This window comes from Hippocampus bargibanti, linkage group LG02 (assembly GCF_051943395.1).
Source record: "Hippocampus bargibanti isolate YZ-2025 linkage group LG02, ASM5194339v1, whole genome shotgun sequence".
Taxonomy (NCBI): Eukaryota; Metazoa; Chordata; class Actinopteri; order Syngnathiformes; family Syngnathidae; genus Hippocampus; species Hippocampus bargibanti.
In genome coordinates this window covers 14,498,422-14,513,295 of record NC_142735.1, presented here as the reverse complement: position 1 = coordinate 14,513,295, position 14,874 = coordinate 14,498,422, and the positions used below count along the sequence as shown (strand labels likewise).

The 14,874-nt window shown below is 41.6% G+C and overlaps 2 protein-coding genes across 2 annotated transcripts; one reads left to right on the top strand and one right to left on the bottom strand.

Annotated features, from left to right (window-relative positions):
• The first annotated feature begins 245 nt into the window (after nucleotides 1–245).
• nxt2 (nuclear transport factor 2-like export factor 2) lies at nucleotides 246–2,315 on the top strand. The gene is made up of 4 exons (XM_088989551.1): nucleotides 246–378; nucleotides 508–594; nucleotides 1,143–1,287; nucleotides 1,780–2,315. Exons 1-4 carry the CDS (start codon nucleotides 364–366, stop codon nucleotides 1,962–1,964), a joined length of 432 nt encoding a protein of 143 aa, XP_088845677.1. The 5' UTR covers nucleotides 246–363; the 3' UTR covers nucleotides 1,965–2,315.
• Nucleotides 2,006–14,511, bottom strand: acsl4a (acyl-CoA synthetase long chain family member 4a). Its single transcript, XM_088989550.1, has 15 exons — nucleotides 14,408–14,511; nucleotides 11,382–11,897; nucleotides 11,107–11,284; nucleotides 10,917–11,026; nucleotides 9,695–9,833; nucleotides 8,661–8,811; nucleotides 8,032–8,155; nucleotides 7,853–7,924; nucleotides 7,633–7,772; nucleotides 7,345–7,517; nucleotides 5,478–5,552; nucleotides 5,192–5,380; nucleotides 4,822–4,936; nucleotides 3,096–3,253; nucleotides 2,006–2,994 (listed from the first exon to the last, which is right to left on the bottom strand). The coding sequence occupies exons 2-15, from the start codon at nucleotides 11,733–11,735 to the stop codon at nucleotides 2,837–2,839; spliced, it is 2,136 nt and encodes a 711-aa protein (XP_088845676.1). The 5' UTR covers nucleotides 11,736–11,897; nucleotides 14,408–14,511; the 3' UTR covers nucleotides 2,006–2,836.
• Between the last annotated feature and the right edge of the window lie 363 nt (nucleotides 14,512–14,874).

Below are 14,874 nucleotides of genomic sequence, written 5' to 3'. Positions count from 1 at the left end.
GAAATTATGACTTCTACTTCCGTATTGAACCTGCGGACCAGTCACAATAAAAGAGAGAGCGAGACTGCTACGATCTACACCAATAAAATTCTATATATTTCTGATGGATATGCAAATTATTGAGATTATAACTAATGAATGAATGTATGAAAATTTCTGTACCAATCATAGTGGATAAAAAATATTATCTGTGACCCATAGTGAAATTATTTTGGTAGGTCAAGTTATTGCTACAGGAAGTAAAACACGGATCGATGGCACCGCCAACCGGACGTTGAAAACCAGCTAATCGAAATAATACAAGCAACAATACAGAATTAAATTCTCAAGCGTCGTCCCGGAGCATTGCAGACACTTTTACGAATGGCAGCGACGTTGGTAAACTATAATTTAAAAACTTTATTGAATTGACGGCCAGCATAATGTAGTTTGCTCATTGTTGTTGACCCGCACGTGGGGAGAAACAGCAACACGAATTTGTCTGCAAACATTTTTTAATTCCCGCAGGATTTCAGGACCCATGCAGACCAGTCGTGCAGATATTCGGAAGAGTTCGTCAACATTTACTACGACTGTATGGATAAGAAAAGAAGAGTGAGTAGCCGTTAAATTGTGATATGTCTTCATCTGGAGATGATCTCAACTCTTAATGTTGGTGTAAAAAGCGCAACGTCGCTTCGTGTCAGAAAAATGCCATATATCATCATGAAATTTAAATATACACATCTACCCCCACCCCACCCATTGAACCCCTGCAAATATATTGAGCGATCCTTGAGCGATGGCCACGCAGATTTAGGTAAACACTGATCACAGTTTTCTGGCGTCAAGTAACTTTTTTTCTTCCTTAGAGAGGAAAACACCTAACGGTCACGAATTGAAAAACGTTAAGGTGACCATTTGACTATTTTCAGCAATTGGTCAGTTCGGAGACCTCAGAGTTCAAAATAAATAGTGACGTTGCATTTCGCTGTAATGCTTCACACAAATGCAGCAAGCTGCGAACAGAAGACAAGTTTCCTCTTAATTGGCATGAGTTGTGCTTGAATAATCATTACACCCCCCCCCCCCACTGCTCTCATGTCGTCATCATCAAAGTACTGGACTGATGATTCTGATGTCTCCCAACTTTTTTGTCTCAGAACCTCACCAGACTCTACTTGGATAAGGCAACCTTGGTGTGGAATGGAAACACTGTGTCCGGACTTGATGCACTGGGAGAGTTCTTTGAGGCTCTGCCTTCCAGCGAGTTCCAAGTCCAGACACTGGATTGTCAACCGGTTCACGGTAAGGTGCACCCGAGCCAAATGCCAATGTGATGAGGATCAAAGGTGTTGAAAAGGGTTTCTAACTTTGGATGACTGCGAAGACGATTGTGCACATACTTGTACGTATCCACTCTGTATAAATATGTATTTTATGCCTTTTTGGAATCCACTTGTAAAAATCACTTGCATCTGTTAAGAGTCGTGACAAAAACCACATGGGTATTATCATTTCCACTATGTTACCACAAAACACATTTGGTAAATTATTTGAACATTTAAAAACTTGTGAAATGGGCCTTATCAGATTCAATGTCTTCGGACAGACCTTTTAAATGATCCATCCATAGGAAGTCGCACATTTTAAATATATGCCCTATTTTTTCCCTTTCCTCACAAGCATTGCAGGCTGCATCAGCTGATTTAAAAAGGCATTCAAGCCAGACTTGGGATTCCCTTTGTAATAGATTTCAATGAGAAAATCCTGATCAAGATATCCACCTTTGCCTCACAGAACAAGCAACCCAAGGGCAGATGACTCTACTTGTGGTCACCGGCGGAACAGTCAAGTTTGAAGGGAACAAGCAGCGCTTCTACAACCAGAACTTTCTTTTAACGGCTCAGGCGTCACCGAACAATGACCAGCCAGTGTGGAAGATTGCTAGTGATTGTTTTCGTTTTCAAGACTGGAACAGCTGAGTGTTCGGAGCTTTTTTTATTTTTTAAGATATACAGTTCAATGTTTCATATGGAAAAGGTTTTATTTTCCTGAAAAGGGTTTTATTTTCCAGAACAGCTTGAACAATAAGGCCTGTGATCAGGGTTGTGTTCAGTATCCGAAAACATGTGCATGAAAATACATACAAAACACTCAATGACATGGTAAGTTTCCCCTCTATAAAGGTGAAAAATGCGGCTATTGCCACCAGACATGTTTTTTAACCATGTATTTTGAACAAAATAAGCTCCTCAGCATGTGCTGTAAGTGCAAGCAAACCACTTTTGGCAGTGTCTAAAAATAAAACATCTGCTCCTGGTTTTCCTGAGTCATTTATGGTCAGACATTTGGTCTTTTTTCAGCATCAATTGACATAAATAGCATGAAAAAAAATTGCCAGAATAAATTAAGTCCAGGTTGTCAAGCATTTCTCTGGATAGGAGCGTTAGTGATCTTATGCTTCATGTAAACTTAGAGCATGGCTGTAGAAACACTCGACTACATGTTACCAAAACGCCACACAATTCCGCTACAGACTGAAGGCACAGTAACATTAGTACTCCTACTACAAAAGAGCATCACTTTCATTAATAGTTCATTGACCTTAACATAGCACAGCATTATCAACACATGGAAGAGTGATAGTTCCTTCCCTGGTCATCTGTAACCATCCTCCCTTTAGATGCCAGTGGCACAGCGGGATCAAAAACTGCAACTTCCCCATTTAGCCCATTTTCATTTGTGTGCCTCTGGTGCGCACACACCAAAGAAACCCACACACTTCACAGGAAAACTACAGGCAAAAAAAAAGTGGTCAAGCTGAAATAAAGCCTTTTGGGAGAAAACGTGACTGTTATTTGCCCCCGTACATTCTCTCGATGTGGTGTCGATAGTGGTTCTTAAGCTCTTTCCGCTTTAGCTTGAACGCATCAGTGACCAGACCCATCTCGGGCGTCCACGGCTCCGGGGTAAGATGGACCTTCGTGGGAATTTCAAACCGCTGCAGTTTAACTACAAGGATGAGAGGAAGACAATTTTAATTCTATGGTATGGAAAAAAATATTAAAAGGCAAGAGAGGCGAAGGCAAATTTGTTTTTTGACAATGTCCTACTTTTAGCAGCGACCTCCTTGATCTCCCTCAAGACCACCTCCTCCATGTCGGCACGGATGCAGATTTCTTCCCAGTCTGTGACCAGTCCTCTCTGCTTGGCCAGTTCGATCAGACGCTTCTGGTTGGGAACCACAAAGCTGATCACATAGTTCTGGTCACTGAAGAGGAAGATAATGACACGGTAATTAACTGCATGCACACTGTAATCAAATACGTTAGCAGTAGTGAAAGGAGATGGAAGTGGCCAAACAAAAGTGGCACAAATCCTTTTTAGCCTGTGATCCAGTCCTTGTCAAAGGGGAACAAGACTTTTGTTGTTGTTGTTTTTTTGGGTCATACTAGAATATAATGTAAATTATAGTCACTGCAGGGATGTGGCAGTACGGAAAAGGTTTTCTTCTTCTGAGATGGCCAGAAGTCAAACTACCAACACAAGGATACTGTAGGCTGATAGAGAATAGACATCATAGAAGTTATCATGTTTAAAAGTTTTATCTTGTGGAATGCTTGGTTGGCCGAACTTGTGTGACCAGAATTTGGGCTTACTTTGATGCGAACAGACCCAGCCTGTTAAACTGTCACCCTCGTTTCAGAGATCAAGCGCAGGGCGGAAGGGAGTATGTATTTGGTACACTCGTGCACATGATCTCATTAGCCAGGTTACAAATGTATCAGTTTGTGGAAATGCCACTCATGAAAATGTCTACATTCTGTTAGTTTTAGTTTATGGGTGTTGGTGCTTGTACCAGGGGACGACTTGGAGGGGTGTCCATGGGACGTGGTATTCAAATAACAAAGGGTGTGTTTTACGAATGCATCACTTGAATTTGCATGTACTCTCAATAAAAAGCTTGGCAGGGGCTGTAGAGGTCAGGTGTCAGCACACAGAGTGGCTTCATGAAAACTGCGCCTCCTGTCGGCAGTAAAGGACAATCTTTTTGTGTTGAGCCTTTGTTCAAACAACTCTGACATTGTGGCGGGCACTAGGACCAGACATCTCACCCAGCAGGTGTACGGGAGGGGGCGGGTTTATATCACATATATTTCACTGCAGTTTCCGTTTTGGTTCTCTTTCTACTTGTTAGCAGTTGGAATAAAGACGTACTCCAATCGACCGTGTGTTCTCATTCCTCAACTGCTACAACATAGGCTCATCAGTGGATGATGCCCGGCTGTTTAAACTAGTCCTGGCGTACAAGTTCCCAAACTGCCAAGTAAATGAGTGGTCATGTTGCTACATGCTTACAAGTATTACATTGCTTACTTTGAATGCATAACATTTACCGCATGCAAGTGTATCGCACTTGTACTTACTGTAACTACGACATTTGTAATGTTTTAGTTGTGCACTATGCTTCAGGTGTCCCAAAATTCTGGACACAAGTGAAATTGTGGAATCACATTGATTGGTTCAGAGTACCCTATCAAGTTACTGTGCTATCTGGTAGTGCTCAGTAAGTTATGTACACTTTCTATACTTTTGGATTGAAGACTACTCATGCATGTCAGATTTTTGCAGCGCGTCTCTTTTAAACGACACTACTGCTACCTGCCGGTAACTTGTCCTCACTAAAGAGAAAATGCTTTTCACCTCATTGCATTTCCTGTCCAACGACATCTGGTTTTAGCGTTTGCAACAAAAGCGCCCCATTAGACTTGAGATGGAACACCAGCCAGTCCTCATGCGCTTTGACAACAGATTTGCAAGTGGTATCATGTAACTCACCTATTTGCGTAAACACAGATGTTGTCTATGAGGGTGCTGTTTTTCAGGGCCGACTCCACCTTACCGAGTGACACGTATTCCCCTGATTGCAGTTTGACCAGGTCTTTCTTACGATCTGAAAAAGAATGAAAATAAATACAGTAAAGTCTCGTTATATCGATATTCAAGGGAGTCTGAAAAAATATCGATATAACCGGGACTATCGATATATCCGACCCTGTTCGCATGTAATTTTCTCCGTGCGTGCATAGAAATAGTATCGATATAACCGGGACTATCGATATATCCGATATCGATATAACGAGACTTTACTGTACATGAAACATTGATTTCAGGAGTGACTGCCAGTCATTTTAGTGATGACACCCACCTACTATTTGTAGACAGCCATCTGGATGGACTTCGCCAACATCCCCAGTGCAAAACCATCTTTGACCACTTTGATCCACAAAGAAGTCCTCATCCTTACTCTCATACTTGAAGTAACCCATAGTCACATTTGGGCCACCAATCAGGACCTCTCCTCTGGGGTTAGGCTTATCTTTGCTAGTGTAGCCACCTGATTCAAAGAACCACATAAATGGATAACACACTAATTGACGGTTGTTTTAGTGGAATGTACAACGAGAGGGAACAAGTCTGTTAAGTAGACATACCTTCAGCCCAGTCACGCAGTCTCAACTCACAGCAAATAAGTGGCGCTCCGACACGGCCCGTGCTTCCATCTGCAACTGTATGACAGAACAATAAAAATGAGAAAATTATCCCGTGTGCCTATTTTGAACCTTTTCCACTTATCAGTCCATGTTTTGATGCTGGATGTATTTATTTATACAGAGCGTGTGATCCATCCATTTTCCGTACCGCTTATTCCTCATTAGGGTCGCGGGGGGTGCTGGAGCCTATCAGCTGTCTTCAGGCACGAGGCGGGGGACAATTGGTTGCCAGCCAATCGCAGGGCGCACAAAGACATACAACAGTCACTCTCACACTCACTCCTAGGGACAATCTGCCTGCCATGCAGGTTTTTGGAGTATGGGAGGAAACCGGAGGACCCTGAGAAAACCCACGCGGGCCCGGGGATAACATGTAAACTCCACACAGTGAGGCCGGAGCGGGACGCGAACCGGCGATCTCTGCACTGTGAAGCCGGTGTGCTAACCACTCGACTACCGGGCTGATGAGTTTGTGATCCCAAAGCAATTTTTATTTTGTAGACATGCTTTTGTTAGCAATCAGACATGTTTTAAAAAAGTAAATAGCGGTACGTCATGTTACTTGCTAAAGAACATCACTTCTGAAATGGCACTGCTTCTTCACTTTTTTTACACAACAGAAGATTACAAAAAAATGGTGTATACTTAACATTTGGTTGTCACCATTCTCCATAGCTTCCAATTTCTCGTTTTATTTGTTGTTGAATACGGAAATGAGAAGAACACGAGTGTTCCACATCATTACTGTTAAAAAAAACACGGTTTTTAGTGCTTGGGTACCTGATGTCGAATATCTCAACTCTGGTCGCATCTGACCACATCATGCAAACTTTTAAAATCATTCCTGGTTTAACTTGCATACTTAAGACAATGACGTGCACTGTGCACGTCTCATTTCAAACAGGGGCACCCTAAAGGTACAATAGGGTGTTGTCTGTTTTATAGATTGCAGCGTATAACTGATGTTTTTTTCATTTTTTGACTACGTGACCAACAACCTCCAGGATATAAACAAGAACCTCTGGTGTCATTGCGGCCTGATCTCTCACTTTTCTCGATTATTCTTACTCAATGTGAAGGAAGTGCAGAACCAAGGGCAATTGGTAATTTTGTATTCTCATATGAACAAAAGCCACTTTACACAGTTGGATCCATCTAAATCAATATTTCCAGTCTAGTGAAGTTAACGCCCCCCACCACCAATTTGGATTGGATTGGATATGCCTTTATTAGTCTCACAGTGGAGAAATTTACATTTATACATAAATTTCTTGGCACCTTGACATTTCCAGTGTTTCTGCAGTTGGAATGGAAAACCGTAATTCTGTGGTCCGCTTCTTCTTCTGAAAGAATGTGACTAGTGTGCGTGCCTCTGACATCATGTCAACTGTTTTGTGGGTTTCTTGTTTCTCTCAGGCAAATGACAATTTACATTTTACCATCAGTATTTTTTGTGGTTTGTATCTTAGTGTTAAAATACAGTGATATTTACTTAGTTATAGTTCAGTAGATCAAAGCATTATTTTACCTAATGTACATACTAATATCATGTGTTGAATGTAACAGACACACTATCAAGAACTCTCTAGTCCCATTATAATAGATTTACTTTGATGTATACAACTTAAGGTAATTACTGAGATTCAAGAGTATTATTAATGCTTCACAATGTTTTGGATATACAAATGCTGAGAAGCTATCAGGAGCTTTACCACAGTATTGTTTTTTTCCCCCCACATCCAGCCCAAACATGTGAACAGCCAGCGCCCAAACACAATGCATCTGATCGGTGCTGGACTGGCCTTACCCTCAGTGATGGTGCCTGCTCCGCACGTTTCAGTGAGGCCATATCCTTGGCCCACGGGGCAGCAGAAGCACACATTCATGAACCGCTGTGTAGCTGGAGACAAAGGAGCTCCTCCCGACAGCATCAACCGCACTCGCCCGCCCAGCAGCTTCCTCACTTTGCTAAACAACAGGCTGCACGAGGACAGGTGTCACACCTTAATGTTTGAAGAAGTTTAACCAGGTGCTCCACTTTCACACTGAGTTGCAACATGCGAATAGTTGATTGAAAGCCAAAGACGGTCCTTACGCATTGCAGAGCGGTGCATCGTAGCCTCTCTTGATCTGCTTCAGTTTGTATTGGTAGCCCAGGTTGAACACCATCTTCTGAACAAAGCTCATCTCCTGCACTTTGTTCATCACATTCTTGTTTATGCGATCCAAAATTTCCTATTCAGTGGGACAAAATAAGACACTGAGCTAGAAGCACTGTGACGAAAAAAAAAGTAAAAACATGATAGCATTCTTACAGGGACAGCTGCCATCAGCGTGGGTTTCAGCACAGTGGTATCACCATTGCTTCCTCTCTTGATTTTTGAGGACTAGAATATCAAGAAGAGATGATCACATTCACCAACCAGACGACACTCTGGGTCAACATGAGCAGCATGCAAAATTGACTTGAAATAGGACCAAGCAGGACAGTTACCTGATCGGACAGCGTGTGTGGGGAAGAGTAGCCTATTGGACATCCGTATGTGACACAGCTAATCTCCGCGGTCATCTCCAAGACATGAGCCAGAGGCAGGTAGCCGATGTAAATATCCTTTGGGCTGTGGGAGCAAAGAGAAGGTGAGAGCCTGCACCTGTGTACTGTGTCGTCACTTCACGTGGTTTGGTTGGAACATTTTAAGTGCACTTGCTTTAAATGAACTGCTGTTTTGTTTTTTACACATTGCCCTTGACCATTATTAAAAGATAGAGGTATTTTATATATTTGTGAAATAAAAGATTTATCATCAACTCAAGCTGCAATAGCATTTCTGAAAACCACAGTGTTTGCTCATTTTAATTACGCAATCGTAAATATTAGGATGCGGGTTGAGCATGTAGGCAGAAAGTCAATTATATTCAGCTTTTATTTCTTGCAAGATGATGAAGCAATCTAACTCATCGCCAACTGCAGAGACTTCACAATGAGTTCCAAGGAAAGTGGATTATGTGTCTATTCTCTCTTTCGACCTTAATTTCCAAAATATATTTATACTTTATTATACTGAGTTTTTAAAATGTATCCAGATCTCTGGTAGTAGTGTCAAATATTTGCATCACACTTACCCAAGTCCTGGGATGCGCTCACATTGGCCCGTCATTCCGGCAATCAAATTACTGTGGATAATCATGACTCCTTTGGGACGCCCGGTAGAGCCGCTGGTGTACATGACCACAGCCAGGTCCGACGGCTGTGGTTTTAGAAGTTCCTTTCCGGCTGAATAAACACAGATAAATTGTTGCAATTACGATGTACAGTAAAGTCTCGTTCTATCGATATCGGTTATATCGATAGTACTGCTTATTACGATACTATTTCTATGAACGCAAGGAGAAAATTTACATGCCGCGGGATCGGATATATCGATATTTTTTCCGACTCCCGAGAATATCGATATAACAAGACTTTACTGTATTACAATTACTGTTTCTTTCGACTCATTCCCGACAGTGCCCTCATATATTATATCATGTGAACAACACAAGCTTGCAAAAGAAAAAAAAAGTCTGGCTGGAGATATCCAATCTTACAAAGTAAAAACCGCAAATTAGATTTCAAGAATAGAAATGGAAATACAAAGAATAGAAATGAAAAAAAATGCAACCAATTGAAGACTGCCAGACTGGGTTGTGATAATCAGCTGTTGACGTAATGGAATTAACACCAAACAGTATTGTTGAAACTTGAAACATAACACCCTACTCGAAACAACACTGAACTTTTGAGAAGCGTTTATGAAGCGATTATGAAGGGCAGGATCCTGGGAAATGTTTGCAGCCAAGGACTCTGAAATTCTGAACCAAAAATACCACAGTGCGTAAAGTGTTTCAACAAAAGACAAGGAAGATGCCTGAGGTGACACTCAAACTTCATTGCGTTTTGTGTGAGCATGTTGGCTTTATGTGCTCCGTGAATGTAAACAGCCATTTCAGGTATGAGCCACTTAAAACATGCTTTCTGCCGCAAAGCTCATTCCAAGATAACTAGAATTTTTTAAGAGCCAGAGGAGGAAATAAAAACACCTCAAACTGGGTATGATTGTTTCTCTCTGTACAGTACTGTCTGTACACGCTCTAAGGCGTTACTGAAGGACACGCACCGTTTACAGACAGAGCACCCCATTTTTGCACTTCTTCCATGCTGTGGATAAACAGTCCTGCTGGGAAGCCCTCCGTGGTCACTTTCTTCTTATCCACATAGATAATATGTTTCAGTTTTGGGATATTTGGAAGCACATTCTGGATAAACAAGAGCACAAACAGGGTGTCAAAATGTGCTAAGTTTATTGCTCTGAAACTGCTGATATCTCTACACGAGGCCGTGGCTTCTCTATGAAATTGTTTTCATGGCATATGTACACTAAAAACATTTACATAAAATACTGATAACAGGGAGTGATAATTGAGAAAAAAAAAATCAATCACCAATAAATTACAAACAAAGTGAGAAAGCATGTCAGCAAACCCAAATGGCGAAGGAAGATAGTCTGACTATTTTATGGCGGTTACCGAATATTATAGAAACCCACAAAGCATGAAAATGAAGGCATCTAAGGACAAAGCGGTGATTCACATTAAACAACAGTGCAACACACAGTCTGTTGATTGGAGTTGTAATTGGTGGAGGAACACTATTCATGCACCGGTTATTAGCTGTTGCATCGGTTGGTTCAATTTAACATCACTGCATATCGCGCTCTTTCATTTCCTTTGGGGTGGTGGCTTTCAAACGTGAGGCAAACTGAAATGTTTTATAGTTGCTGGGCTCCGACATATAGAGAATAAAAAGAAATGTTTGTTTGTCCGCAAAGAGCTCAGCTATGTGTTGGCAATACCAATCCTGGAAGGTCGCTATCAAGCATGTTTTTCAACTCCCCCTGTCGCAATACACCTGAATCAAGTGAACAGGTTCAAAATCAGGCTTCCGCAGAGATTCCTCATGAATCAGCTGTGTTGCAAAAGGACGAGATGGAAAACATGCAGACAAGTAGACCTGCAGGGCCGTACGTTGACACCTATGGGCCATCAAGCATTGTCATGTGCTACATTTACAGTCTCTATTTAATTGATTATATGTGCACACACACGGTGCTCAGGGTGTATTTTATGAAAGTGGATATTGCTGTCGTTAATGACGGTGTCCTTTGTATGTTATTTTAGTTAGGAACTCTTTTACTAAGGAGGATTCATTTTTATTTATTTTTTTGCATCAATTTACCGAGACACATTGTCTATTAGAACAACCATTATGTGAATGGCTCGAGGACGTTGAGAAACGGCAAATCTGATGGTAATCATGTGTTACAAGGGATAAAAACTCACTTTTAGTTTGGTCTGTAGCAGCTCCACACTGGTAACAAGATGTGAAACTCCAGTTTCATTCAGTCCAAACTCAATTGCGTCCTCGCCCAATGTCGCATAGAATGTCACCACTGTTGAGAAAACATTCATTAGCTGAAAGGCATGTTGCCTTTTCTACATTCACTGGAGATGCACTGTAAACAATACACACATGGGAAATTATGCCTAAAACACGTTTGGGCAGTTATCATCCACTCCGCCCTGGTCTCGCAGAAGATTGCAATTTTGCTTTTGGGTTCCTGTCCGAGAGCTGTCAATCCGCTGCCAAATTGACTGACCAGAGAGTCGATTTGATTGTAGGAGAGCCATTGATAATCACCAAGGATCAGCTAGGAGGAGACAAGATGCAAAACCAGAGCCTTTAGACATCAAATACACAAAACCAATAAGGTTAGCCTCAAATGAAAAAAAGACGTCCATACGAACTTTTTTAAAAACTTTCCCATTGGGCTGTATCTCATTTTCCTCGCTCAGGACATCTCTGGTGCCAAGACATGGGGAATCTCCAAAGCGCTCCACAGCGAATGTGAATAACGTATCTAGAGTGTCCTTGCCAGGAAAGTCTTCCTTGGCCAGTTTGTCAAAGTGGTCCACGGAGCGGTAAGGTCCCTCCGCACAGCCTGTAGTGGAGCGGGCCTTAACCCGCTTGGACAAAGTGTTCCTCTGGCCAGCCCCGGTTATGTAGTACCATGGTAGGAAGGACACGACAGAGTAGAGCCACACCACAAGGTGGACAGGAAAAAGGAGGAGAGATTGGACAGTATCTGACTGAAACCCCATACCGTTACAGAAGGATTGTGTTGGAAGAAGGGGATGGCACAGTAGCAGCCCTGCTTCAGATGGAGAGCTGCTCTAAAAAAAGGGGAGGGTAGAGCTATGTGCCTGAGAGGCCCAGCGATGCCTTGTTGTCGTCCACTGTCCCTCAGAAACCAGAGTATTGAACTGAAAGAAAAAACAAAAGTCTGTTGCATAGCAAGTAAAGCAAAATGAGTTGAATTCTACACTCTACCAAGAAAAGTCTAAATGCCCTATCATCAGAACTCTGGACTGTAGTGTAGTTCATCAAGAATGCCATCAGGACTGCAGCTGCTGTTATCGCAGCACAAAAGATAATAGGACACAGGCGTATCTTGTGTCAGAAACATTTATTTCCTCGTAGTTCTGATGCAGCGCCAAGGGACTGATCATAGCCACTATCACACATGATGTACAGTGTGAATAATAAACCACGCAAGACTTTTTAAGACAGCATCAAAGGATACAGCATTGATTTGTTTAATTATTTAAAGAATTGGCGAGCAATAAAACAACAGTGTCTAAATTGTAAGATGTTATCCAAGGTAATGGTTTCACCAATTAGAGGTGTGCTTGTTTTGGATTGGATTTGCCTTTATTAGTCTCGCAGTGGAGAAATTTACATTTCACAGCAGCAAAGTTATGAAAGAAATGAAAGTAGAAAAGCAAAACACAGGAGCTGCTGGAAAGGCAGCCACTCTCGCGGCGCCGTCTTGAAGTCAAAAGAACAAAAAAAAAACTACATAACAAAACAAAGACACAGAGAGAGATTCATTCTTAAGCACTTTCTGTACCCTCTTTGTTACATAAAGCAGTTCCAGATGAAAGAGGAACTTTTTACACAACGGGTACTGATGCCGAAAAATACACTGCATCAGTGACATTTTGTTGATGCATAGAAAGAGTGAATACGAGACTGACAGATACAAGAATGTTAAAAAGCTACTGAAGACTTAATTTTTATTTGAACCTGAGAGTGATTACTAAATTATATTTTTTGTTGCATAATCCAACAACATGGAGGTCAACCAGTATACCAAAAACCAGTTGCGTTGAATCTTCTTCTATAAACCCATATCTTCCATATTTTACATGATGCAAATGACCCAAAAAAATAGAGCAACAACACCATTTGGGATAAACTAAAGCCCCACAATGCAGAATGAATTTGAATAAACAAAGCTTTTTGAAACTGCAATGATTTGATCATTTGTAAACTAAAATCTTTTTGAAACTGGGATGATTTGACATTTAAATATATGAATAAAAATCATTACTGTACACCAAATTCATTCGAAAAAACAGGAGTCACATGTTTGATTTTTAAAATCACACCTGAAAAAGAATCCTAATCAGTCGACATGGGGCAAAATTAAATTTAAGATTATGTGAATACATGTGAAATTACATTCACTACTAACATTCCTCTGTTTTGTGTCCAAAATGCTTCCACACTTAATCAAACGCATCAAAATCTTTTGACCAAAAAATGTTTTGAGGAAACTTATTTTTGGCACTGTTCCAAAGGACCCATGAAAACATGTACAGTACAGTATAATTTTGTGTTCTTTCCTCTCATCAATCTACCCATTTTCACATTCGCTTATCCTCACCAATGTTATTTTTTGGCTTCACTGTCCATTTATAAGAAACAGTTAAGTGATGTAAACGTCTGAATGAGTGTGAAAGATCAAACTCAAAGTGGCAAACATTCAGCAATATCAGGCCACGTTATCTTTAAAAAAGGCCAATTACAGTGATTATCAGAGAGGACTGAGGGTGGTCGTTTGGGGTCATTGCAACAGGTGTCTGAGATAGATACTGAACCCCCAGTTGCTCCTGATGCTGCCTCATCGATAGATGAATGAGGAAACAGTGTAAAGCTCTCGGAGTACAGTGCAGCCCAACCAATCACTGGACGCAGGACTCACCCCACCCTGCGAAGGTCAAGCTCCCCTTTCTACCTGGCTGACCTCTCAGGTGAACTCGCTCATGACCGTGTCACATTAACTACAAAACTGCTACACAGACTCTGAATGTAGAAGTTTAAATCAATGAATAAAAAACATGACACATTCCCCCACAATCGCATAAGGACTACGACGTGAACTTAAAAAAATAAAGACACCAAAGTGATGAAAGTACGGAATCTTCCTGGCAGCCGTCAAAGGGATGGCGTGGCGTGACGCAGGTTATTGAACGTTGGCTGAATCACTTATGAGGTGAATCACTCCATGTAGTTTTGACGCAAGGGATGCTAAACTACCTTTTTGTGACTACATTATCACCCAGACTTCGCACTGGGACCACATTTCCCGTGGACTTGCGACACAATTAAAAAATATTCAACTCAACCTTATTTGTGGGATCATATGAATGACAAATCGGCTCAACAGGCTGTGTATTGATTGTCAGAAAATCTGAAGCAAAGAGGACAAAAGCCGACGCTAGTGCAAGTGTCTCAGTGCGGCTTTGAGCAATCGTTGATGCCCGCCCTCCACAAACGGATATTGAGACCAGTTTGATCTAAACCCATTCACTTCCCTCTCCAATTAACCGCCATTTCAAGCTACAAACGGATAAAGTCGCTAATAAGATTATAGTGGGCAGCAAGCGAGTGATATCCAGCTTAATTGACAAGCTGGCGCCATTCTTACCTTGGACAGCGTGAAGCCGGCTAGTCGTGACTCCGGTCTCCATTCCGAATGACCGACAGTTACCTTTTCTAAGGACTCTGGAACCCGGAACCTCTACGTCATCTGATTCCATTTCTCTCGACCAATGAGCAGGTCGTCTTAACCCTCTCAAACAACACCCCGAGTCCTCGAGCATCCACTCCCTCTTGTATTACGTTGACTAGTGTTTTGCGCCCCCCCCCCCCCCCCCACACACACACACACACACACGCTTAGTCGCGAGCGGGTGCATACATGTAAGTCTCAACATTTGGTCGGGAAACTCCTGATTTTGAACACGCTACTCACAATAATTTGAAAGGTGAAACAAAAACAAAATACATGTTTACAGTAATTTAATGTATAAATGAAAGCACTTCGTCTGTGTAAGCTCTCAGTCGTACAGGAGTGGTCCATCGATGAGAAGATTTCTTCAGCCGTCATCTGTT